This window comes from Lithobates pipiens, unplaced genomic scaffold (assembly GCF_037356315.1).
Source record: "Lithobates pipiens isolate NorthernLeopardFrog02 unplaced genomic scaffold, aLitPip1_a1.2 Scaffold_3, whole genome shotgun sequence".
Lineage (NCBI taxonomy): Eukaryota > Metazoa > Chordata > Amphibia > Anura > Ranidae > Lithobates > Lithobates pipiens.
The window spans coordinates 40,171,864-40,199,650 of NW_027507790.1; the positions used below are offsets into that span (position 1 = coordinate 40,171,864).

A 27,787-nucleotide genomic window follows, 5' to 3' on the forward strand; every position below is an offset into this window, starting at 1 on the left:
TTTTGTTTGGGAGCCACGTCTCACGACCGCGCAATTGTCAGTTAAAGCGACGCAGTGCCGAATCGCAAAAAGTGGTCTGGTCTTTGACCAGCAAAATGGTCCGGTCTGTAAGTGGTTAAAGTGCTATTAAAGGCAGGTTTTTTTTTTTTAAATAAATTTAAAAAAAAGTTATACTTGCCTGCTCTGTGCAGTTTTTTTGCACAGAGCAGCCTCGATCCTCTTCTTCTTGAGTCCCCCACTGGCACTCCTGGCCCTTCCCTCCTGCAGACTGCTCCTGCTTGCTATGGGGGCACCCAAGCAGGCTTGCTCCTGAGCCATCGCCCTGTGTCTATTCATACATGAAGATCGGCTCTACCCCACCTCCGCTCTCTCCTCATAGGCTCACTGGCTGTGATTGACAGTAGTGGGGGGCTGCTTTTTTTACCTTCATGCATAAAATCACCACAATCACCTATACTCGCTACTCTAGGTGCATGAGATAGACCACACAGGTGCACAACTGGGAGACAGTTTTCATCCTATTACAGGATGTGTCTGAACAAGGATCACCAGTTATTATGCTTAGGGCGCATGCACACTGCAGCTCAAAAAAAATAAAAGCTGCTTTTACAGGCATTTGAGCTTTTATTTCGCTGCCTAATAAAAGCTTGAAGAAGCTTGTGTCTTTTGTGCTCTTTTGCACATATTTATTGAGATTTTTGGAGCATAAGTGTTTTTTTTTCCACAAACCCTCCCCTAAGCTAATTTTTCTTTGAGCTTTTTTGTGAGTTTTCGGGCATTTAGTCATCTTTTCTGCTCAAAAGATCTTCTCAAAAACGTGAGTTTGGGGGGGGGGGGGCGCGTATTCTGCCTGTAAGGCTAACATGGAGGGGAGTTTCCAGGCAAAAAAATGAGAGCGACAAAAAGCTTGACAGACTGTAGGAGCAGCTTCTTTGAGCTGCAGTGTGCAATATATATCCACTTTCAGACCGAACCATTTTGCTGGATTAAGACCAGACCACTTTTTGCGATTCGGCACTGCGTCGCTTTAACTGACAATTGCGCGGTCGTGCGACGTGGCTCCTAAACAAAATTGACGTCCTTTTTTCCCACAAATAGTGCTTTTTTTTGGTGGTATTTGATCACTCCTGCGGTTTTTATTTTTTGCGCTATGAACAAAAAAAGAGCGACAATTTTGAAAAAATGCATTATTTTTTACTTTTTGCTATAATAAATATCCCCCAAAAATATATAAAAAAAACATTTTTTTTCCTCAGTTTAGGCCGATACATATTCTTCTACATATTTTTGGTAAAAAAAAATCACAATAAGCGATTATTGATTGGTTTGCGCAAAATTTATAGTGTTTACAAAATATGGGATAGTTTTATGGTATTTTTATTAATAATTTTTTTTTTTACTAGTAATGGTGGCGATCAACGATTTTTATTGTGACTGCGAAATTATGGCAGATACATCGGACATTTTTGACACATTTTTGGGACCATTGTCATTTATACAGCAATCAGTGCTATGCAAATGCACTGATTCCTGTGTAAATGACACTGCCAGTGAAGGGGTTAACCAGGTGGTGGCAGTGTAGGGGTTAAGTGTGTCTTAGGGGCGTGTTACTAACTGTGGGGGGCTGGGCTGTGTGCTAGTGAACACTGATCTCTGCTCCAATACCAGGGAGCAGAGATAAGTGTCACTTGTTGCTAGGCAGAACGGAGAGATGCTGTTTACATCGGCATCTCCCCATTCAGCCTCCCCGTGAGACAATCGCGGGTGTCCCCACGGCGATCGAGTCCGTGGGACCCGCAAAAGGACTCACGGGGGACCCGACCGGCACACGCGCCAGCGCACACACGATAGCAGGGCGCAATTTCAATTGGATGTACCTATACGCCAGTTTGCCTGCCCGTGCCATTCTGCCGACCGTACATCGGCGTGCACCTGGCGGGAACTGGATATATATATATATATATAGTGGTGTGAAAAAGTGTTTGCCCCCTTCCTCATTTCCTGTTCCTTTGCATGTTTGTCACACTTAAGTGTTTCGGAACATCAAACCAATTTAAACAATAGTCAAGGACAACACAAGTAAACACAAAATGCAATTTGTAAATGAAGGTATTTATTATTAAAGGTGAAAAAAAATCCAAACCATCATGGCCCTGTGTGAAAAAGTGATTGCCCCCCTTGTTAAAACATACTATAACTGTGGTTGTCCACACCTGAGTTCAATTTCTTTAGCCACACCCAGGCCTGATTATTGCCACACCTGTTCACAATCAAGGCATCACTTAAATAGGAGCTGCTTGACACAGTAAGGTCCACCAGAAGATCCTTAAAAGCTACACATCATGCCGAGACCCAAAGAAATTCAGGAACAATTGAGAAAGAAAGTAATTGAGATCTATCAGTCTGGAAAGGGTTATAAATCCATTGGTTTGATGTTCCGAAACACTTAAGTGTGACAAACATGCAAAGGAACAGGAAATGAGGAAGGGGGCAAACACTTTTTCACACCACTGTATATATACAAAATCCACTTTGAAAGTATAATATTATCTTAAAGCATGATATTATAGTGACCTTTTAAAGTCTTGTGAATTCTTCCTTTAGTACTTATCTATATATCAGGAAATGTAGTTAGTATCTAATCTGAACAGCAAAAGTGTGTTGTTTTTAATTAGTTTCAGTAGAGTTTTATAAGCATGCAGTGAGATAAGTTGAGCAAGAAAGCACGATTTTGGTGCAGCAATACTAAACCGGAACCACAAACTAAATACATATTAAGCAAAAATCAATCTCATGTACTATGTATATACGAGTAAGACTTCTAAAACAGCATCTGCTGATAAGAATATTTGCTGTATGATCTTTGACCAGGAGAACAAGAATATGCAGGGTAGTGGAAGAAATTATATTCATAGGGTTGCTGGACTTATTATCCCAGGGGTTTAAGCAGAACAAAACTCTCTCAATCAGCAATACGTTTTTTTTAATCCTTATGCTGCTAGCTTTAGTAAATCAGTAGGAAGGTATATTGTATTTGCTTGTTTTAAATATTTTTGTTTTCAGTTGCTTCCTGGTTTCTGGCCTAGGCCAAAATTATATCATTCATCCCAGGAGTCTTCATGAGCATTTTGTTTTCTTTTGTCGGGAGGAGGGGCTTTCTCAGCTAAGCATGCCTTCCTGCCTTCATGCCTAGGGCAGATGGATTCTAGGAGGTAAATCATCTGCCCTAACTCAGGATGGCTGCAGCTAGAAATGCTAGGGAGATTTATTTCACAGTGATTTCTCAACAAAATAAAGCATGGAGACATGGATGGATGGGCGAATTTGCTTTTTCAGTTTGTGATGCTCAGATACAGCTTAGTTCCACTCTAAGTGAATGGCAGCTTCGCATAGTAGAGCCACAGTTCTTCAAGAAGTGACATTTCCAGTGGTTGAGTTTACCATATCAGATACACCCATTGGATACTCCCTTGAAGGAATATTTTATTGATAATTTGCTTATAGTTAGTAGTGATGGCATCAGTTTAATTTTGTTTGTAGTACACAAGCCTCATGGGTGGTATATGTTTAGCTTTTGCATAGTTTTCTTTGTCTCATTAAAATCTTTCTTTTCTTTTTTCACAGGCCAGTGAGGGAAACCCAGACGCGGAAAAGTTCCTGTTCTTATGATACGTCTTGTAGCCCCTCCCAGCAGAGTCGCCCCTTCCCAGCTGAGGAAGGACGGAGCCAGGCATCAGATGAGAGCTCCCTGGGCAAAATCTCAAACATCCTTCTCATTCCACGGCCACACCTCCATCAGTATGAAGCCAGTAGTTCTTTGGGATACACCAGTAACAGAGGTAAATAGTTATAATATTTGCTGAAAAAACAAAACTGAAATAAAAACTCTTTTTGAGGTTAGGAGACTTTTTTTCTTTTTACTTAAATTGCAGAAGGTTAATAATCATCTTAGAATAGGGATACCAACTTAGGGGTTGATTTACTAAAGGCAAATGCAGTTGCACTAATTTTTTCCAGAGCTTAGAGAATGTGATAAGTTTCCTTGCACTTGATTGGGTATTCTTTACAAAGTGACACTTTACCACATTGACTAAGCTCTGGGGAAAGCGAGTGCAACAGCACTTGCACTTTGCCTTTAGTAAATCAACCTCTATAGACTTGTTAAACAGTATTCTGTAGGTTCTCTGCTATGCTGAACTGCCCTATGTTAAGATTATAAATGTAAAGAAAAACAATACAGCTGCAATCGAGCTAAATAAAGACTTTTTGCTTTGTTCTCTATTTATGATGTAAAAGTTTGCTAGGGTTGCCTTTCAAATGCTATAGTGTTTTTTTGATGGTTAAGTTGCTTGCAAACAATGGGTACATTTCTCCACATGTTTATATCCAGCAATACACCAAGCATTGTATGTTAAAATAAATTGTTTTTAAATTGACAGTTGGAGATCCTATTGTGAAAACTAATACCTTGAAAAAAATCATGTAACTAATGGAATATAGTCAGATTTCATATTGTTGTAAGCCCAGTTTAAAAGTGCAGTTACAGGTAGAATTGCAATAGATAAGAAGTACAATCTAGTTCAAGGTTATCTGCTGCTGTTTCTAATTAAAAAGTGTGTACATGCATGTATTCTAGAAGCAAAACTCTCTGACACAGCGTTCAGATTGGTTACTTCTTACACTTCTAATTTATTCCTGGGCGGTGTCAATATTTTATACACATAGATACCTCTCTGCTATGTCAGTCTAATTGGTATATCTCATTGGTTGAAATACAAGAGAAATGGAGAAACTTGATGCTTGAAGGTTGATTGAAGCTGGTTCTGTTATCACATATGCATTCTTCTAATGCGTGGGAAGCAGGGGGTACCCGCCATCTTTAGTTCCAAACAGAGAGCCAATCTTTATACTACATAATAAGTAAGGAGTTGCATGGAAACATGTATACACATAAGAAAATATACATTTTTCTGATTATCAGTATGTACATTATATTCCTTCACAGAATCTGGTTAGCTGAGTCGCCTGTGGACTTCTTTTACCTGATTTTTCAGCCATAAGATCTTTCTGCAATGGTTCAAAATCTGTTTCTGCCTACTCCTCCTGCTACAAATAGGAATATTATGCAAAAGTATTTTTTACCTTCTTTTAAGATAACTTCTCTTGTCCAAAATCTTTCACATGTACCAAAGTTGTTATCAATAATAGGATGTCAAGGAAATCCATGATGACAGCAGCGTCTTGTCAGGACCCAGATCTGAACCTACAATCTCTGCTGTGTCTGGCTGTATCTTTTCTTGCTGAGCCAACTTAAATGCTGCACAGCCCCCTGCCTGATTCCTTAGACAACCTTAACTTATTTATTTATTTTTATTTTTTATTTAAAGATATGACACAGATACAAACATAAAGATGACTTTGCATTGCATTTAGACTGTAATGCACGCATCAAGTATAATGACAAAAACATAACAGTTGCCTGTAAATGAAGGTCCCTATTCAGTCAGACTCATACCACTTTCTGAAGTCTAATATAGGGTAAACATAAACATCTGTGCTCATCACTTTTTGTGTCTTTTTTAATTGAAAGAGAAAAATAGTAGGGGGAAAGAAAGAGAAGACGAAAGAGAGAGGGGAAGAGCAAGCGAGGTAGAGAGAGAAAAATAAATAAATATTTTATATATATATAATATAAATAAAAATATACATATTGGTGGAATTTGTCAGAGAAGCGAAAGAGGTTCCAATTAAACCATCTGGACTTATGTTCCTCTGACTTATCTCGTAGTGCAGAGGTCAGATCTTCCATCTGCTCAATGTCCTTCACTCTTGCGAACCATTGGGCTACCGTTGGTGCAGACTGTTGCTTCCAAAGAGGTGGGATGCTGGCCCGGGCAACATTAAGGAGATGTTAAGGAGGGATTTGTGGTAACGTTTCCTTGACAGGGTAGTAAGGTTAAGGAGAACCGCAGCTGGGTTATCCTGAAGGGAGATATCTGTAAGTTTCTGTACGAGCTTAAGAACCGCTGCCAAAAAGTTTGAAGCACAGGGCAATCCCAGAAAATATGTAATAGAGTGTCTGGGTGTAAGTTGCATCACCAACAGTGGTCAGTTTGTAGAGGAAATATCTTAGCCAGTACAGAAGGAGTTCTGTACCAGTGCGTCACTATTTTATATGCGGTCTCTTGGTATTTGCTGCACAGAGAAGATTTCTTTGTGAAAGAGTATGTGTTCTTTTTGGGTTTCTGTGAAGGTGACTTGCAAATCTCTCTCCCATTTTGCTATTGACTTATTTCTTGTTTCTCTTAAACCTTGAACCCTTTGCTTCTCCCATGAGCTTTCTATTTAAGCCATGGCTTTGCACTTCCAGTTTGCCATATTATTGTGCTCTCCCCAGCCAATATCTCACTCTTGTCCCTCCTGCTGCCATCCGTATCTTCACTAGTGCTCATTTACAACATTTTGGCTTGTTCCTTGACTATGTGTCTGCATGATTCCAACCTGCATCCACTCGTTACCGACCTTTGTCTTGTTCCTAGACTATGATTCTGCTCGATCCAAACTTGAAACCACTTGTTCCCAACCTTTGACTTGATTATGGACTACGCTTCTGCTTGATCCCTACCTGTTATATCTGCTACTAGACCCTGACTTGCTTATCTCCTGGTGGGGTGATCATAAGGACTGTGACTTGGTACTAACACAGAGAAAAACCCATCTCTGCTATCAGCAACTCTTGTGATAACTGGTTTGTTCTTAGGCCCTGCACCTTGTGTGAGCCTGCCTCATTTTCTAGGGTGACCTGCTTGTATGCCTATTCTGCTGGTCAGTGGGAGCCTCTCTACTGCTATAGCTTCTAATCTCCGAGCCTGAACCCTGACCCTGTTGGGTCTAAACCTCAGTAGAGCAGGAAATAGACAAGAAACTGCCAAACCTAAAAAAATGTTTGTAGCTTAAAGTTCAAAGCAGGAAAAGAAAAAAAAAAAAACAACTTGTGACTTACAAATCACCATTGAGCAGTGGTCTTGGAAAACCAACAAACATATAACATAGAACAAATAGAAGAACCAAGAACATATGTAGTCAATTAACAGCATCATCACAGTTTCACAGGTCTGAATGATTGAATGTTCAGACAAGGCTGTTCCATAATACAGTAACTGTATCCACGAAAGAACAGTACCAATAGACAGTGGAGTTAAGCAAAGGGAGCATTCCCCCAGAATATACTGCGAGAAGGTAATAAATCATGCACATGTGTCAGGATGTTGTAATTAGTGGTCCGATTTTTTATTTTTTTTTGTAAACGAGCCATATGAACATAAATGTGTTTCTTTAAGGGGAGGGTGTCAATTACTTCTAATATCCAAGTATTAAATGTTGGAGGGAGAGTTTGCATCCAAGTATGTGCCATCAGTTACCTAGCTACAAACAGAGTTTCATGTAAAAACACATTTTTAAATTTGCCAATGGTGAGCTAAGTGAAAAAAACCTAACAAACATTGTTCGGGGTATGAAGACCATTGAGATCCCGTTTTTATCATGCAGAAATTTTACCATCTGCGTCCAATAGCCCTGGATCATGGGACAGGCCCACAGTAGGTGATAAAAAAAAATACCTGGGGCATTAGAACATTTCAGGTATAATGAGCTATTCACCATGGAATGACGATGTGTAATGTGATGACGTCACATGGTAACCCCCACCTGATGCATTAAGTCCCCAGAATGGGACTTCATCTGAGAAGGGGTTTCATCACGTTACACAGGGTTGTTTCATACTGATTGCTGTGAGTCAGAAAAACAGAGGTGTCAGCTTTACCTCTAATACTGATTATAATGGTTGCTTCTGTTGAGCACTTGAGATTTATCTGTTCTGCATGAGTATACTTTATGTTTATTACTAATAAAATTCACTTTGCACTAGATTTCTTTACTGCACAAATTTGCAAAGGGAAATACTGCGGATCAGATGAAAATCCGCTAAGTCGATTAAATCCTATAAGCCAAGACCTAACCTGAAGGTTAATACTGAATTCGAAATGGGGTTTATTTAGACTTCCTATAGTCAAAGTGGTCCCAAAAGCAGGAGATGTTTTAGGTTAATGCATCCTCTTAATTAGGCAAAAAATGTCCCAGTATTTTGTATTTTCCCATCTCGCCTTCCCACATACTTACCTGAGTCCTGTCTCAATCCAGCGCTGTGCCCAAGTACAGCAGCGCTGCTCTTTCTCTCTCTCTTCACAAAACTGGGTGAGAGTAGTGAGAGCCATTGGCTCCTGCTGCTGTCAATCAAATTCTGTAAGGAGGGAGTGAAGAATGGGGCTAGGCATAGAGAGGGGAATGAGCTTAGATCAATGTAGGGGTACTTCAGAAAAGGATGTTCAGGGCCGCTCTGTGCAATATCTTTGCACAGAGCAAATAAGTATAACATGTTTGTTATTTTAGAAAAAAAAAAGCATAGAAATGGAATTTTGTTTTTTCACTGGATGCATTTGTGGATCATCTTAAAGATATGCTGGAATTTAAATGGACCTACACTAGATGAACACTGAACTTTGCATATCAGTTTATTTGTTCACATACCACTAGGGCCGACACAAGGGGTGGGTAGGAGGGACGGCTGCTCTGGGCACTGTGGTATTGTGTGAGGGCACCACAAGGAGATTGGAGAGAAAGGGAATTTGGGGGATTTGTGTTGGGATGGGGGAAAATTATTTGTGCTGGGGGGGGGGGGGGGAGAATTTGTGGGGTTTGTGCTATAACAGTAATATGGAAGGGGGGAGGATTTGTGCTACTAGGGATGATTGGGGGTATTTGTGCTTGGATGTGGGAATTGGGTGGGTGGGGGGGGTTTATGCTTGGAGGGAGAAGATTATTTTTCTAGGGGCGGGGGAGTTGTGTTGGGGGCATATAGGGAGAGAATGATTTGAGTTGGGTGCTTGGGGGATGACCATACTGATTTAGTGCTCCATTTTTTTTGGGGGGGGGAGGGGGTTTCATTGACGCATAATGCTAGTACATCTTTGAGGGGGTCACAATTTGGCATGTTCGCCCCGAGCTCTAGAGGACTTTGACCTTGCCCTGGCACTGCATACTACTAATGTAGATCTATGTACATTGGATTTTGCATACCAGTATTTTTTTCTCTTAGTAGATTTATAATTATGACCCCCTTTGTTTGTTTAAAGAGTATGTGCTATACAATATACATTTTTTTGGTTTACATATTTTTTTGCGCGCGGCACATTTTTTTTTTTCTTCTTCTTCTTTTTTTAACCACTTGCTTACTGGGCACTTAAACCCCCCTCAGTCCCAGACCAATTTTCAGCTTTCAGCGCTGATGCACTTTGAATGACAATTGCGCGGGCATACAACACTGTACCCAAATTAAATTTTTATCATTTTTTTTCCCACAAATAGAGCTTTCTTTTGGTGGTATTTAATTACAGCTCGGAGTTTTATTTTTTGCTAAACAAACAAAAAAAAATGCAAAAAAAATAAAAATAAAAAATCATGTTTAATAGTTTGTTATAAAATTTTGCAAACAGGTCATTTTTCTCCTTCATTGAAGTGCGCTGATGAGGCGGCACTGATAGGCTGCACTGGTGGGCACTGATAGGCTGCATTGGTGGGCACTGATAGGCTGCACTGGCGGGCACTGATGGGCATAGTTAAGGCGGCACTAATAGGCACAGATAAGGCAGTACTGATGGGCACAGATAAGGCGGCACTGATGGGCAAAGATGGGCACGGATGGGTGGCACGGATGGGTGGCACTAAGGGGCACTGGTAGGTACCACTGATAGATGGGACTGATGGGCACTGATAGGTGGCTCTGATAGGTGGCACTGCTGGGCACTGATGGGCGGCACTGCTGGGCACTGATGGGCACTGGTAGATGACACTGATGGGCACGGATATGTGGCACTGGGGTGCAGCACCATTGTTGAGGCAGATTGTGGGCACTGTGGGTGGCACTGTGGGTGGCACTGTGGGCACTGCTGGGTGGCACTGACGGGGGGCACTTATATTTTATTAAGGTGGCACTGGCAGGGGGCAGGTGGGCACTGGCAGGGGGCAGGTGGGCACTGGCAGGGCTGGCCGTGATCGGGACTGATGTCCCGATTATGGCCGCCGGTGATCGGCTCTTTTTTTTTCTCCTCGCGCTGTCAGCGCGAGGAGGAATAATAGCCGATTACCGGCTTTGTTGCATCACATGATCAGCTGTCATTGGCTGACAGCTGATCACGTGATAAGGGGTCGGGATCGACCCCTTCCTCGGATCCGTGATCAGACGAGTCTCATAGACTCGCCGATCACAGAGCGCGCCGCGCGCGCCCCTCAGGGGGCGCGCAGGCCGCTCGTGCACGGGACGACGTCTATAGACGTAGTCCCGGCAAAGGAGGTCCGCGCTGTAGCCGTCATTCGGCTATAGCTCGGATCTCAAGTGGTTAAAGAGTTTTATTTCTACAGTGAGGGGGAAAAAGTATTTTTCTTTTGTTCATTGGCAGACACAGCGCTCCATATTCAGAACCATAGGGTTATTTTGCCTCCTACAGAAAAAACAAAGGTATTTACTGGTAACATTCTTTCCTGGAGTCTTTCACCTGAGAGACCTTGGCTTCTCCCAACTGCAGGAAACACCCGTCAGCCATCTTTAAATTTCCTTCTCCCCTGCTGGTTCCTCACTTTTCTTAAAGTACCTCCAGTCTGCTGGGAAGACAAAAGAACATGTGATACACATAGTCAACAAAATATCACAGTTATCGTTTCAGGAAATCTCAAGTAATTTATACATTCGGGTGGGTAACGGTGCTGTCCTGAAAGACTCCAGGAAAGAACGTTACCAGTAAGTAACTTTGTTTTCCCTTAATTGTCTTTCGGGACAGCCACCTGAGAAGATAAACGAACACTTACCCCTAGGGCGGGACTACAGCTTGTGAGACCTTGCATCCAAAGGTTTGATCCTTTGTTGGCAAAAGATCGAAACTGCACAATGTTTCCGCATTGCAGCTCTGCTCCAGCGTTGCTCCAGCCCTCGCTGCCTCTGACGTTGCCATTGACCTTGTCGCATGTGTTGGATCTGACTTCCTAAAAGGCTTGGTTTCCTTTAAATAATGTAAGACGCATCTCCTTACATCTAACATGTGGAACTTAACCTCCTGTTCTCTATAAGGATTTGTACAAAAGGAAGGTAAAATAAAGAAAGGTAAAATAATATCTTGGCCTCTATGTAAAATTTCTAATGTCTAATTTTGAGGCAACTTTGGACAAAAAGGCCGGATCCATTTTAAAAACGATATGATCCAGGAAAACCTGAATAAAAAGGAGGTCTGATTGATGAGAGGCAGTCATGACCTCCACCAAAGAAAAAACGCTTTAAGTGTGAGCAATTTAATTTAACAAGTTTCTTGTGGTTAAAATAGGTTACGTTGAAATTAAAACAGAAGGCAGATACATGGAGCCGTCTCCTCCTTTCGATGGCGGGTCGCTGCAACTTGGTCAAGATGATATGGCTTCCCCAAATTTTATACCTTCTCCACAGCTCGCCGATTTGGATAGGCCCTAGGTGGTTTAAGAGAATAGAATCTCTATTTAGAGTTCTTATATGGAGAAAAGGGCCGCCTAGGATTGGCCTACGGATATTGCAGCTGCCGCCGGAAGAGGGGGGGATGGCGGTTCCGCATCCTAGACTTTATTATTTAGCGGGCCAGCTGCAGCATTTAGCAGGAGGAGAAGGATTAAACGAGGGCTCGCCTTGCCATCGCCTAATGATCTTGGGATGCCCACATAATACACTTATGGAGGCCCTCGAGGCAAATTCATTTGTTTTACGCTGTCCAACGATAAACCAGATTGTTAAACTTTGGAAATCAGTTAAGACTTTATTAGGATATCAGGGGATATCTATATTGGCTCCCTTATGGGATAATAGGAATTTAGCTGAGCTAGCTAAAGTGGAAAGATGTAGGGACTGGGCCAATCAAGGGATAAATCAATTAATTCAAATGTTTCAGGGTCCAGATATCAAATCATTTGCCAATCTAAAGCTTGAGTTTTCATTGCCAAATCGTTCATTTTATAAATATCTTCAGATTAGACACGCTATCCAGTCACAGTTTGGATCCCAAATGGTGAAGTGGGTCCAGATTCCCGTGCTCTCACAAATTATGTCTCTGGTTACGCTCAAGGGGGTGATTTCTTATCTGTACTCCAAACTCGCTTCGAAAACGTTAGATCGTGTAGGCCCGTCTAAAAATAGAAGAAGATGGGAGAGCGATGTGGGTCCATTGTCCAATTCCGATTGGGAGCGGATAATGGAACAGGGAACTAGGGTGTCAGTTTCCCCCTCCCAGAAAGCTTCCCACCTTTATTTTTTTTACCGGGTGTATTATACTCCTAAGAAGATGTTTAAAATAGGCTGGAAAAACAATGATTATTGTCCTAGATGTGGATTAACTGGAGATTTTATCCACATGCTTTGGCGATGTCCAAAATTATTTAGATATTGGACGCAGGTTATAGATCAGATCAATAGAATCTTTAACTTAAAATTACTAGCAACGGCTAGGACCTGTCTATTGGCAATACCTGAGGGACGCACAATTTCTAATGACGCTACCACCCCAGTTATTAGATGTCTCTTCCAAGCTAGAAAATTAATCGCCCAACAATGGCAATCGCACTCTAGCCCGTTAGTCGAAACTTGGCTAGCAAGTATAAAAAACACAATATGTAATGAGAGGGTTTTCTTTATTAAACAGGGTAATAACAAGAAGTTTTTGAAGTTATGGGGTTCCTGGCTACAGAAGTTGGGGATCCCTCCATAAGCAGATGGGCGGGAAAGGCTGTGGTTTTAGGCAATAGACCTTATTCCTTTACTTCCTGGTATTGCTTTTTTCTTTTCTTCCCGTTTTTTTCTTTCCTGTGCTGGGGGGGTCTCTTCTCTCTCCCAAGGTTTTCCTGGCGGTCTTCTTTTGCTCTGTGCACTTTCTGGTGATTGTGGATCACCGGGAAATCAGGGAAGGGGGAGAGGAAAGCTTGTTTAAAACAAGGTATATGTAGGGATCCTATGACGACCAAGAGGGGGGGGGGGGCATAGGGGTGGGGGGAGGGGATAAGGTAAAGGGCAACTAAAATAGAAGATTATCTTATTCTGGATAACATTAATGGGAAGTAGTGGTTTTTGTTTATAGTATCTCGTGTTATTTGTGAATGTTAAATAAATATTAAGTAATTACAATAAAATCCTTGAAAGAATAAAAATAAATAAGAAAAAGCTACTTATTTAAAAAGGCCATGATGATGTGAAACCGTGAAGAGACACAAATGAGATGTAAGATGAATTAAGTCTCCTGCATATTATCACTGACGTTGGCAAAAAAATAAAAAATAAAATAGGTTACGTTCCCCCCAATTTAGTATTTTCTCGGCCAGAGACCACAAGGTTCCGCTCCTTGTTCCCCCTTGTTTTGTTTACGTAGTCAGCTATGGAAGAGTTGTTGGACCTGATCTGTAAGTGGTGACAATTCAGTTGTTCGTGGAAGTATCTGAGTGCTAGAAGAATTACCTTTAATTCCTTCTAGTTCGATGATCTCTTCATCACCTTCTTTTTCCACACCCCTTGTGTTATCCGTGGGCCTAGATGGGCTCCCCAACCTACGCAGCTTGCATCTGTACACCACCCGGCTGAATAACATCAATTGAGCCTAGCGCGGCTCTGTGAATTTTTTATCAGGGTCATTTGGATAGTTTCTGTTGTGATTATGGTTTAAAAAAAATAAACACAGTTGATTGATAATAAATGACTTCAGCCAAACACTAACCATGAGTGAAAGAAGTTTTTGTGTTATCATTCATATTATCTGTTAATGGCGAAGAAATCATAAATTCTGCCAGGCTAACTGTAGTGCTTGGTGGCAAAGCCCTTGTTGACAATCAGAAGTTAGATGTTTCTTGTAGTTGGCCACCAAGTTTGCACACATCTCAGGAGTGATTTTGTCCCACTCCTCTTTGCAGATCCTCTCCAAGTCAAAAAGGTTTCAAGGCTGACGTTTGGTAATTAGAACCTTCAACTTTCTCCACATATTTTCTATGGGATTAAGGTCTTGAGACTGACTACCACTCCAGGACCTTAATATGCTTCTTCTTGAGCCACTTTTTTGTTGCCTTGGCTGTTTGTTTTGGGTCATGTCATCCTGGAATACCCATCCACCATCCACCTATTTTCAGTGCCCTAGCTGAGGGAAGGAGGTTCTCATCCAAGATTTGATGGTGCATGGCCCCATTCATCGTCCCTTTTCATGCGGTAAAGTTGCCCTGTCCCCTTAGCAGGAACGCACCCCCAAAGCTTAAAGAGGAATTAAACCCTCTAAAAAAAAAACACCCTGCAAGACAAAGGCATAATGAGCTAGTAGGCATAGCCTACTAGCTCATTATGAATTACTTACCTGAGATCGACGCCCGCAGCAGTCCTGGGTCACCTCCTCCGTTGCCGCCATGATACCCGGAGTGACTTCCATGTATCACTGCTCTGTCGCTGTGACTGGCCGGTGCCGCAATGACGTCATGCGTGCGGGAGCCATCAGTGACGGAATGATCCCATTCATTAAATGGCACGCTTAGTGCGCCTGCGCCATTGACATCAGTGCCGTCTTTCTTACAAATATCTCCTTAACCCCTTCCCGACCAGCGCACGATGATGTACGTCGACAGAATGGCACGGGCAGGCATATTGGCGTACATGTACGTCCAATATTCGTTGCCGCCGTGCCATCGGGGGCGCGCCGCCGGCGGCGCGCTCCCGCGCTGGTCGGGACCCCCGTGAGTCCAGTCGCGGGACCCGCGGACTCGATCGCCGCGGGCATCCCCGCGATCGTCTCACGGAGCGGCCGAATGGAGGAAATGCTGTATAAACAACATTTTCCCATTCTGCCTAGCAACTAGTGACGCTGATCTCTGCTCCATGTGATTGGAGCAGAGATCAGTGTACACTAAATGACAGCCCAACCCCCCCACAGTTAGTAACACACCCCTAGGAACACTTAACCCCTACACTGCCACCCACTGGTTAACCCTTTCACTGCCAGTGTCATTTACACAGGAATCACTGCATTTATATAGCAGTGATTACTGTATAAATGACAATGGTCCCAAAAATGTGTCAAAAATGTCCGATGGGTCCCCCACAATGTCACAGTCACAATAAAAATCGCAGATCGCCGCCATTACTAGTAAAAAAATAAATAATAAAAAATTATTAATAAAAATGCTATAAAACTATCCCTATTTTGTAAACGCTATAACTTTTGCGCAAACCAATCAATAATCGCTTATTGCGATTTTTTTTACCAAAAATATGTAGAAGAATACGTATCGGCCTAAACTGAGGGAAAAAAAATGTTTTTTTATATATTTTTGGGGGATATTTATTATTACAAAAAGTAAAAAATAATGCGTTTTTTTTCAAAATTATCGCTCTATTTTTGTTTATAGCGCAAAAAAATAAAAACCGCAGGGGTGATCAAATACCACCAAAAGAAAGCTCTATTTGTGGGAAAAAAAGGACGTTAATTTTGTTTGGGAGCCACGTCGCACGACCGCGCAATTGTCAGTTAAAGCGACGCAGTGCCGAATCGCAAAAAGTGGTCTGGTCTTTGACCAGCAAATTGGTCCGGTCTGAAAGTGGTTAACCATGTAGGTTAAGGAGAGATTTCTTGCATCTACGGGTAAGCCTTAATCTGTAATCTAGGCTTACCTGTAGGTCAAACTGGTCTGTAAGGGTTTAAAACCATTTTAATGTTTCCACCTCCATGTTTGACGGTGGGGATGATGTTCTTGGGGTCATAGGCAGCATTCCCCCCAAACATGGCAAGTTGAGTTGATGCCAAAGAGCTTGATTTTGGTCTCATCTGACCACAACACTTTCACCCAGTTCTCCTGTGAATCATTCAGATGTTCATTAGTAAGCTTCAGGCCTGTATATGTGCTTTCTTGAGCAGGGTGACCTTGCAGGAGCTGCAGGATTTCAGTCTTGCCCGGTGTAGAGTATTACCAATTGTTTTCTTGGTGACTATGGTCCCAGCTGCCTTGAGATCATTCACCATATTCTCCTGTGTAGTTCTGGGCTGATTCCTCACCATTCTCGTGATCATTGAAACTCCACGAGGTGAGATCTTTCATGAGGCCCCAAACCTAGGGAGATTGACAGTTATTTTGTGTTTCTTCCATTTACCAATAATCGCACCAACTGTTGTCAGCCTCTCACCAAGCTGCTTGGCAATGGTCTTGTAGCCCATTCCAGCCTTGTTGTCCCTGACATCCTTGGACAGCTCTTTAGTCTTGGTCATGGTGGAGAGATTGGAATCTGATTGCTTCTGTGGACAGGTGTCTTTTATACAGGTAACAAACTGAGATTAGGAGCACTCCCTTTAAGGGATAGAGAAGGTAAAAAAGGGGGAGGGGTCTGCCTATATATCAGGAATCAAATACATTTTCCCCTCACTTTATATGCACAAAGCAAAAAGCAGATTACAAAACCCAGATTTACAGAATCAGGTATGCTGCACATATCTTTAGTATCTTTTAAATTGTATCTGTGTGTGAATCGCATTTTTTTTTCTGCTAGCCAGCTGTTTGTGATGGGTATCTTCCAAATTGCTGCATGTGACACTTTTTCTCTTATATTCATCGACCGACACAGCTCCTCTCTTAGCCATTGGGTTGTTATGCCCACCACTAGGAGAATACTAGGCATTACTTGTTATGTAACACTCAGAACTTTTCAGTTCCTCCCAGGGGGCGGTCCCTTGGGCAACAACCCTCCAGCCGACTATGCAGGCATCGGTTTTATTTTGCCTAGTGAAGGAGAAGGACCTAGGAACCCTGCAGGCCCATCGGTCCATGCTTTTTTTCTGCAGAAGTGTGACTTTTTGCGCAAGTTGATTGATCCTGTGATCTGCTATCAACAGCCGGCTGGGTGACAGGCTAGATACTCTTATCCTTGTAGTCTCCCCAGTCCGGCCATTGAGTGTGTGCAGGCCGCAGCTCCGCACTAGGCAGGCCGCAACGAAACATCAGCTCCAGAGGTGTTCATTAGCTTTTATGCTCCGGGGCATACATATGACCGGGCTACTGATGTCTGCGTCACAGTATGCCAGGCCAGCAGCCACCCTGTACTGATCAGTGAGTGGGTCTGTGATGGAATGTCTCCCAGCTCTTCAGGACTGGTAAGTACAGCTCTCATTGCCTCGGCGGGGCTGAGCAGCTGGGCATTCCCCGGGAGGTCGATTCGGGGATCCCTCATCTCCCTCTCTTCTCTCCCTGTCCCCCTCTCCTTCCCCCCCTTCCATATGGGGGAAGCTGCTGAGCGATGTGTGTGTGTCTTTGCAGGGGCTCTCACCTGGGGGGGGGGGGGGGGTTGCGCTGGCTAGCTGTGTCCTGGGTCCTGTTCATCATGCCCCTGGAAGAGGTCTGTGAGGCCATGCTGGTGCACAGCTCTGTGCTCACCGCCATTGTTTTCTCCCTGTACCTCATTGATCTGCATTCGGCGGCCATTTTAGGTGTGGGCAAGCAGGCTCTCCTGGGCTTCAGCGGCCATTTTCCCTGTGATTGTCCCTATACAGGACGCCGGCAGCCATTTTCTTGAAGCCTGAACAGATGTTTTTAGTGTTCTGTAGCGGCAGCATGTGCTCCTTTGCTCTAACGGACATTTTCCATGTGTTTTATGTCCTTGTGCTGGACGCTGGGTGGCCATTTTCTTGAAGCCTGAGCATATTTCAGATCGGTTTTAGTGCCATTTGCAGCTGCTTCCACTGATGCAGCACTGTTTCCTCTGCACCTGGGAGCCAACAGAGATTACAGGCACTACCTGCTGGATAGCGCAGAACCCCTCAGGGTGGTGAATCCTGCGGGAAAGAGCCCCTCAGCCAGCGGCAGTAAGGTGGGTGGGACTGTCACTGTCCTAAGTCCCCTTCGGGTGGCAGAGAGGGTAGGGTCAGCATTGCTTCAGAAACTGGTGTTTCTTCCCCTGAAATCCAGGAAATTGCAACCGGGTCACCTGCGGACTGCGCAGTGCCCCTGGACACCCTGACGGCAGTCCTCAATTTGTTCGTTGCCAAGATGGAGGCGGCACGTGGGAAAAAGGGTGCAAAAAAGCGGCCCCTGCGCCCCCCCGTCCTCTGGGGAGAGCTCTGACACAGACTCTGGTCAAGCTAAGGCTGGTGACCCCTGCTCTGTCTTGTCAGATGACGCTGACCAGGACCGTTCAGACAGTGAGGATGAGTCCCCGTCCGGGTCCTTGCGCGACAAATCGCTTGTTGGAGCACTTATCACAGCTGTGCGTGATACCCTGAAGATTCAGGAGCCAGCAGATTCCCCTGCTGATGTAGCGGTCCCTTTTGGGTCCTGCAGGCCAGCACGTTCACCTAAGGTGTTCCCATATCTGACTAATTTGACAAGTTAATTTACAAGGAATGGGGTCGCCCGCAATGGACCTTTGCGGTTCCCAAATTCATGGCGGTGCATTACCCCTTCAAGGAGAGCCTTCTCAAGAAGTGGTCGGCTCCTCCGGTCGTGGACCCCCCAGTATCCAGGTTAAATAAAGTAACTACGATCCTGGTAGAGGGGACTCCTGCATTTAAGGATCCCACGGACAGGAAGGCCGAGACAGTGGCTCGTTCCTTGTTTATGGTGGTGGGGTCCGCCATGCGACCAGTACTGGCATCCGCACTTGTATCACAGACACTGAGTGGGCAAAACTGTTGCACCGCGAATTGGGAGAGCAACAGGCTTCTCTGGTCTGCGTGGAACTAGCAGACCAACTAGTGCAGGGCCTTAAGTACGTTTGGCCCTGGATACTCTTCCTCTGTTATCCAGGGCTTCAGTGTCAGCAGTGGTGCTGAGGCTCCTGATTTGCTTAAAATGCTGGGCTGCTGACCAGGCATCTAAGAAAGCCCTGACGGATCTTCCCTTCCTTGGCGACCGGCTTTTCTGAGCCTCATTGGATGACATTATTAAAAATGCCACCGGTGGTAAGAGTACCCTGCTCCCACAGGCCAGGAAGGCTAAGGAGCCACGCTGTAGGCAAGGGCCCTCTTTTTTTCCACTCACAAACGGCTTTTTCGTTCGCCCAGAGCTTTGGCTAAACATCCCCAGCCTGACAGGACGACCACGGAAGAACAGAAACATCCCTGGAACAACAAGCCAGCGAACAAAAGTGCTACCGCATGAAGGTTTGCCCCCACCCATGTCTCGGGTGGGGGGGTCACCTTCGGGAGTTTGTAGTTCCCAAGAAGGAAGGGGTACATCCAATCTTGGACCTAAAAGCCCTCAATCACTTTGTGAAAGTGCAGAGGTTCAGAATGTAATCAGTTTGCTCAGTAGTTGCTGCACTCCATCAAGGGGACTCCCTGGCATCCTTAGGCATCCTTAGACATCCAGGATGCGTACCTGCACATACCCATATGCCTTCGGCATCAAAAATTTCTGCGGTTTGCAGTCGAGGAAGCCCACTACCAGTTTGTGGCTCTTCCTTTTGGTCTGGCATCAGCCCCCCGAGTCTTTACCAAGGTTTTGACTCCAGTTTTGGCACTGCTGTGGCAATGTGGGATCGCGATCGTGGGATACTTAGACGATCTTCTCCAAAGAGCATCTTCCGCCTCAGAATTAGAGGAGGATGATCACCATGCAGACCCTGCAAGAATTTGGGTGGCTGTTGAACCTAAAGAAGTCAGTGATTGTACCGACCCAGCGTCTGGGGTACCTGGGCTTGCTGCTGGACTCCAGGGAAGCCAGAGTTTTTCTCCCTTCAGACAAAATGCAGACTTTCAGAGCCACGGTAAAACTGTTGATGAATCGCAAGTGGTCATTGCTCCGTTTCTGCATGCGAGTCCTGGGACTCATGGTGGCCTCCTTCGAGGAAGTACCATATGCCCAGTTCCACACCAGAGTCCTGCAGAAGGAGATTTTGACAAGTGGGACAAATCTCAGTTGTCCCTGGATCGACAGATCCAGGTAAGGCAGTCAGTCAGAGATTCCCTGAACTGGTGGCTGAGGTCCCCGGTGATTCAGTCCGGGAAGTCGTTCCTACCTCTGAAGTGGACAGTGATCACAACGGACGCCAGCCTATCCGGCTGGGGTGGAGTGATGGGGGTTCAGTCGGCTCAGGGCCTCTGTATCAGGGCTGGCTTAGCCCTTCCTTCTCTGAGCTGGCTGCTCAGCTGTCAGCTAATTGCCAGCTCTCATCTCTCTCCACAGTTACCAGCTGTTCCTGATCATGCTCGTCATACCTGCCTACTTAAAGCTGTCCAGCTCACTTCACCTCTGCCTTCGCCTTGGTCACATCACAGGAAACCATCTCTGCATCTGGAGGTATTCAGGCTACTGTGCCTGAGGTGGGGCACACCAGACATGGATCTTATGGCCTCCCGTCTCAATTGGAAGGTACCGAGATTCATGTCCAGGACAAGAGATCCGTGGACAGACGCACTGGTGGCTCAGTGGGATCAGTACCAGCTGAGCTACGCCTTTCCTCCACTGAAACTGTTACCACATCAGCTCCGCAGAGTGGAAGTCGAGGGGATCCCAGTGATTCTGGTCGCCCCAGATTGGCCTCAGGGACCTTGGTACGCAGACCTAGTGCTCCTGGTGGCAGACGCCCCATGGCGACTGCCGTTACGAGACTATTGAGAGCCAGGTGTTGAGGAACAGGTGTCTGTCGGACTCGGTGATCCCAGCTATGTTGAGGGCACAGAAATCTTCTTCTAGGAAGATATATCATCGCACCTGGAAGGCTTACATCTCCATGTGTGAGGAGAAAGGATGGCTTCCGCGCTCCTTTTCTATATCCAGGATCCTGCTGTTTCTTCAGCAGGGAGTAGACCAGAAATTGTGATTAAGTACCATTAAGGGGCAAATATCAGCTTTGGCTGTCTTCTTTCAGCGACTCCTGGCGTCTCACTCATTAGTGAGTACCTTTGTTCAAGGGATGCGACATATATTCCCTTCGGTGCGTCCACTGTTACCCCCGTGGGATCGGAACCTGGTGTTATCGGCGCTTCAAGAACCGATGTGTGAAAATATCAGGGAGATTCCCCTGTTGACTCTTTACCATAAAGTGGTCTTTCTAGTGGCCATCACATCGGCCAGAAGGGTTTTGGAACTGGGGGCCTTGTCCTGCAAGTCGCCTTATCTGGTTATCCACAAGGATAAGGTGGTGTTGCATCCGCAACCCTCTTTTCTGCCGAAGGTGGTCTCGGCTTTTCATATCAATGGGGACATTGTATTACCATCTCTGTGTCCTAAGCCGAAACACCCTAAGGAAGTGGCCCTTCACGCTCTGGACATGGTTCGGGCTCTAAAGGTGTATTTGTCTGCCACTGCTCCCTTTCGGAAGTCAGACTCCCTGTTTGTTTTGGTGGCTGGTCCAAAGAAAGGCATGGCGGTCTCGTCGGCCACCACAAGCCTACGCCTTGAAGGGACAGGTGCCCCCCTTTCCGGTCACGGCCCACTCCACAAGGGCAATCGGAAAGTCTTGGGCCTTCCGACACCAAACGTCTGTCGCTCAGGTGTGTAAAGCGGTGACCTGGTCGTCTGTCCACACGTTTACCAAGTTCTACAAAGTAAACGTCAATGCATCGGCTGATGCCTGTTTTGGCCGCAAAGTTTTGCAGGCGGCCGTATAGTTGCAATTGAATATGCAATATATTTTATTTTTTCCTGGTTTTTCGATAAAAACGCAGTACCGCTGAGTTAATGTGCTGTTGCATTACATTCTGCAGTTTTGGTGCGGTTGTGGGTAGTCACTCCTGTTGAGGGTACCCTGTTTTTGTGCTGGTTTTCTCCACGCACTGTTGTTTTTTGTGGGTAAAGTTTCACTAGTTCCCACTTGCCATGGTGGATGAAGTTTTCTATGCTGTTTTTCCCACCCCTCGTTTGGCACTGCTTGGGGACGTCCCAATGGTTAAGAGAGGAGCTGTGTCGGTCGGTGAATATAAGAGAAAATAGGATTTTTTGTACTCGCTGTAAAATCCTTTTCTCTGTAATTCACCGACCGACACAGCACCCGCCCCTCTTTTTTCTCTTTACGTTATACTGCTTGTTGACGTACTGATGACTACATGGCAGGCTGGAGGGTTGTTGCCCAAGGGACCACCCCCTGGGCGGAACTGAAATGTTCTGAGTGTTACATAATAAGTATTCTAGTGGTGTGCATAACAACCCAATGGCTAAGAGAGGAGCTGTGTCTGTTGGTGAATTACAGAGAAAAGGATTTTACGGTGAGTACAAAAAAATCCTATTTTTTTTGTTGGCTTTTCAGCAGATGAGAAGGTTGAGGGGTGTTGTGGATCAAGCAGGGTGAAAAGGGATGGGAAAATAGAAAGAAGGTAGTGTGGGTCAGTGATGGTAAAGTGAAATTAAAGAACAAGGAATACATGTAGAACAAGAATGGACATGCAGGATGAGAGAGAAGAGAGGAAGCAACATGGCCTAGTGACATTGAAACGGAATGGGAAAGGGGGCGGTATGTTTCAGTAATTGGGGAACAGGATAAGAGAGAAGAGAGGAAGCAGAATGGTAGAGGAGGCAGTATGGATCAGTAATGGATAGGGGTGCAATTGATCATCACCGATCCGTGACCACGCTCGGATCGGCACATGCCGCGCTCCACGGTCTCGGCCTTACACGGCTTCGGCCTAGCTCCAAAGCGGCGGCCATCTTTCTACACCCAGGCTGTTTACACTGTGATCGCTCAGACGGAGCGATCACTTGTAAACAAACCGGCGTCATGTCGTGACGCCGGTTCCTCTCTCCCCTCTCTGTACTAATCTGTACAGTGGAGGGGAGAGATCCAGAGATGGAAGCAGCCATCCCTCCATACCCTGCAGTACCCAGCAATACCATGCCAATACTCTAGCAATACTCTGCAATACCCTGCCAGTACTCTAGCAATACCCTGCCGATACTCTAGCAATACCCTGCCAATACGCCAGCAATACCCAGCCATACTCTGCCGTACCCAGCCATACTCTGCCGTACCCAGCCATACTCTGCCGTACCCAGCCATACTCTGCCGTACCCAGCCATACTCAGCCAATGTTACAGTGGGGGAGATTGTGTATATCACAGTGGGGACTATATGGTGGTGGAATTTTCACAGGTTTTTGCACATTAAATTATTTGCTGATCTGAAAAATGATCCAATCCGTGACTCTGATCCGAGGAAAGATCCGATCCCTGAGTTTTTTGATCCTTTGCACCCCTAGTAATGGAGAAGCAAGATGGGAAACCAGAGAAAAAGAAGCAGGGACCAGTAATGGTAGAGCATGATGGTAGAGGAGGCAGGATAGAGCAGTAATGGAGCAGCAAGATGGGAGTGGTACCTTTTAATGAGCAGCAGGGATGAGTGCCCAGAGGGGAGAGAAGAGAGGAAGCAGCATGGAGTATGCAGTATGGGTCAGTAATGGAGGAGCAGGATGGAGAGAAGTAAGTAAGCAATAAGGACTAGTGACAATTGAGCAGAATGGGAGAGGAGGCATTGTGGATAAGTAATGGAGATCCGAATGGGAGAGGAGAGGAAGCAGCGGGGACAAGTGACAGTGGAACAGGAGGGGAGGGGATGCAGTATGGATCACTAATGGAGGAGAAGAGGGTAAGCAACAGGGACCAGTGACAGTGGAACAGGGTTGGGGAGGAGGCAGTGTGGGTCAGTAATGGTGGTGTAGGATGGGAGAGAAGAGAGGAAGCAGTAGAGGCTAATAACAATGGAGTAGGATAAGAGGAGGTATCAGTTCTAGTGAGGCGGTATGGTAGAGAAATGAGGAAGTAGCAGGGACTAGTGAGAGTGGAGCAGGATGAAAGAGGAGGCAGTGTGGATGAATATTGGATAAGCTACATGATAGAAAAGAGAGGAAGCCACAGGGACCAGTTACAGTGGTGTGGAATGGGAAAGGATGCAGTAGGGATTAGATGAGCAGGATAGGAAAAGAAGCAGCAAAGAGTGGGGAGCAGTGACCGGATGTGGTCATGAACTCCTGATCTACAGCGCAATCATGCAAAACAGATTTTACATTTTTATTCCTGTTCTAAAACCACCTGACAGATGGCGATCCACTTGGGATGGGTGCAGAGGGGTTAACCTCCATGTGATGGTGTGTAGGTGGTGGGGTTGTTATCTTGAACAGAAACTTTGCCTGCTTGAGCCCTCAGACTTTCTGTCAATTCTGCTTTGTATGAACTAATGGATGAACTTCTGTAGTATTTCTATGGATACGTTGATTTGTATGCCCACTCTCAACCCACACAGTAGTGTGACTCACTGCCTTGCCTCTGCTTTCAACATTCAGGGATTACCCAAGTTGCAGAAGGCTCCATTTTTCAAATAAAATTATTTTCTACTTGCCTGAAGTCCACAGCTTTAGGCTTGATTCACACCTGTGCATTTCTAGTGCTTTCTGCAGATCTGTACTTCAGCCCATTTTTCCTATGGTTCCCATGGTTTCCTATGCAATACATACAGTTGTAGCGCAAATATGCAAAAAGCACAAAAAATGCATAGGTGTGAATCAAGCCTTAAACTGTGTGTATGTGTGTGTGTGTGTAATATATATATATAATATATAATGATAAATTATCTAGTAACGATATTCAGACATCTAATACAGCAAATTTTTATTTGCTTCTTGCATATATTTTACAGCATTAGGGCATTACTTAGGAAAAGTAGAGGCCTTTATTGCAGAACAGTAGCCTGAACGAAGCAGTGGCTCTTCACTGTAACATTCAAGCTGTATAATAATAGTCACAACATATAAATATAAGACAAAAAGCCTGGGCCGTCCAAAAACAATATCTCTATTTTCTGAAGCATCTGTCTTGTTTGCAATATGACCATAAGTTTGAGGAAGTGACGTTTGCATAAAATTATCCCTCCCCTTCTGCAGGGGCCGAAAGATCCTTGTCTTCGTAAGAAAGTCACAGAATTTTATACTTTACTTATCTTTTATTTTAATTTACTGTTACTGTTTTACTGCACGGCTTCGCTGTCAGCAGCAATTGTCACCTGCAATATTTGTAGGGGTTTTCTGGTAAAATTACTTGCAGTCAATTCATCAAAACACAGTATCTAATTTGAGATAAATACTGTAGATTGGCTAAATATACATAACTATATAATCCTAATAATATTTGTGCTGTGTGTGAATATCCAAGCATTATGAAAACAAATATAAACCAATAAATCTCAATCTGGTGCTTCTCCTTAAGTACAAATTATTGTGATCACCAAATCTGTGGACTAGTGATTAGCGATAATAAAGTCTATATAAAATAAATGTCCCTATACATATAATTTCAATAAAAAGCAATTCTGTGCATCGTGTCCTTTAAACTAATTGGTGTGTAATTAGTGCTCCCATTACCACTAAATCCACAGCCACTTACTAGATCATTGGACCTCATATTATAGGTGGTCTAACGAAGCATGAAGCTGCGTGGATCTTGCTTCAAGGATCCACGCAGCATTAAAAATGCCGGGGGACGCAGGATTTGCTGACGTCACTCATGCCTGTCTGGAGCTGGCACCAGCGCAATTTTTGTTGTTACATGTGCTTATTCTTCTGGAGTTTTGTAAGTTAGTGTTCAGTTTTGTAATTACACATTTGACGGTATCACAGTATTGGAGTCTCATTTTTCTCTGGTTGAGTTTAGCACAGAATAGGAAGGAGGACTGGAGTGGAGTCTAATATCAGAATACCACCTGTGTTTTCTATGCCGCAAAATCCTTGAAGCAAGATCCATGCAGCTTCACTAATGCCTGTCAAAATTGTGTGCATTGTGGAGCGCCCAGTGTTGTTCACATGATTGCACTAGAGTTGCATCAAAAATGACCCAACATGTGTCGTTTGCCAAGCTTTGCTGCTTCCCCTGATGTCAATGTAAATGTGCTGAAAATGCACTACAAACGCTTCACAAATGCCCCTCTGGTGTTTACAGCTCATTTGAGATGAGTTTTAAAAGCGTTACTAGCCAACATAATACAAAAATCCATACAATAAAAAACAACACAGAGGAGGCATCTGGCAAGCATTTAACGAGACACAAACGCATAAAAAAGTACCAAAAACGCATTGAGGTGTGTTAACCTTAACATAGGTGCATTAATGAGTGCATGCCCAGATTTTCGTTTAAATGAGCCTTAATAAAGGTTTTTTTATTTTTTATTTTAAATAAACATCTTATACTTACCTGCTCTATGCAGGGGTTTTGCACACAGCTTCCCCGAACCTCCTTTTCTGGGGTCCCTCCCTGGCACTCTCGGCTCCAACTCCCTTCTGAGTGCCCCCTTAGCAAGTGGCTCGATCCTGAGCTGGGCTTTGTGCATCTATTTACTCCTGAGTGTTGAGTGAGGAGAGAGAGAGCAGCGATCCTGTTCTTTGGCACAGCACCGGATCGAGATCAGGCTCAGGTAAGGGAGGGGGCTGAAAAGGAGCTGATCATAGAAGTTTTTTACTCCAATGCAATACTTACAGTGTTGATCATGTACTTACAGTATAGGCTGTGTCTGGGTTCCACTGGCTTTTTTCTTCGTTTTCATTTCTGCCTTTTTTTCTGCATATTTGGGTCGGGATGAAGCACCCAATGGCTGCTTTGGTAGAGGCAGCTAATTCCAAACGTCTTTGCAGTTATGGTGGCTGGTGGGTCCCAGTGGGTTGGGGTCCTTTATAAAGAAGAGAAATAATAGAAATATGAAAAAATCTTCCCTCTCTCCAGAAACCCCCGAGATTCAAACAAATACATTGGGGGCATCGAATGACATTTCTTCTTTCTGTGTAATCATTTTTTTATGATCACAAATCTGTGAAAATGGCATTGCCATTCTAACTACTGTCAGTTCAGATTCAACACGATCTTATCTTATCAGTTTATACAAATGTATTTTTTGTGTGTGTTCTAAATTAAAGGGCAAACCTTAAAGTGGAACTACACTGTATCTGAGCACCACAAACCAAATGTGATTTAATTCATTTTTAAGATTTTTAAAGCAAATTCTCCCATCCATCCATGTCTCCATGCTTTATTTTGCTGAGAAATCACTTTCAAAAACAGCCCCTAGCATTTCTGACCATTGCTATCTTGGGTAAGGGGAGATGATTCATGTAGCATTTACTTCTGGGAATCCATCTGCCCTCTTGCTCAGGCATGCAAGCAGGGGAGGGTGTGTTTAACTAAGAAAACCCCTCCTGAAGACTCTTGGAATGTATGACATAATTTGCCTAGGCATTAAACCCAGGAAGTAACTAAAGAAATGTAAAAAAAAGTTTAAAAGTTAATAATAAAAAGTTTAAAAGTAAATATGATATACTTTTTACTAATGGGCGACACAGTGGTGTAGTGGTTAGCACTCTCACCTAGCAGTAAAAAGCGTCACCGGCTCGAATCCCAACCGCGACATTACCTGCCTGGAGTTTGCATGTTCTTCCTGTGCCTGCGTGGGTTTCCTCCGGGTACTCCGGTTTCCTTCCACACTCCAAAGACATGCATTTAGGTTAATTGGCTTCTGTCCAAAATTGGCCCTAGTATATGAATGGGGACCTTGGATTGTGGGCTCCTTGAGGGTAGGGACTGATGTGAGTGTGCGATGTACAGGGATAGGGACAATTGTAGACAGAGGTTGAACTGGATGGACTGGTGTCTTTATTCAACCTTACTAACTATGTACCTATGTAATGCTAGCAGCAAAAGGATTAAAAAAAAGTCAACAGATTTGGCCAATAGCATAAAAAAG

General features: G+C 44.3%; 1 protein-coding gene across 6 annotated transcripts in view; it reads left to right on the forward strand.

Annotated features, from left to right (window-relative positions):
- DEPDC5 (DEP domain containing 5, GATOR1 subcomplex subunit) overlaps positions 1–27,787 on the forward strand; it is a 168,179-nt gene that overhangs the window by 64,639 nt on the left and 75,753 nt on the right. For all 6 annotated transcript variants that reach the window (XR_013263847.1, XM_077461520.1, XM_077461522.1 and 3 more), the window contains exon 21: positions 3,625–3,839. Coding sequence is in view for 5 of the 6 variants with exons in the window: in XM_077461520.1 (XP_077317646.1) it covers positions 3,625–3,839 (215 nt within the window). In the remaining variant the exon portion in view is untranslated. The remainder of the gene's footprint in view (positions 1–3,624; positions 3,840–27,787) is intronic.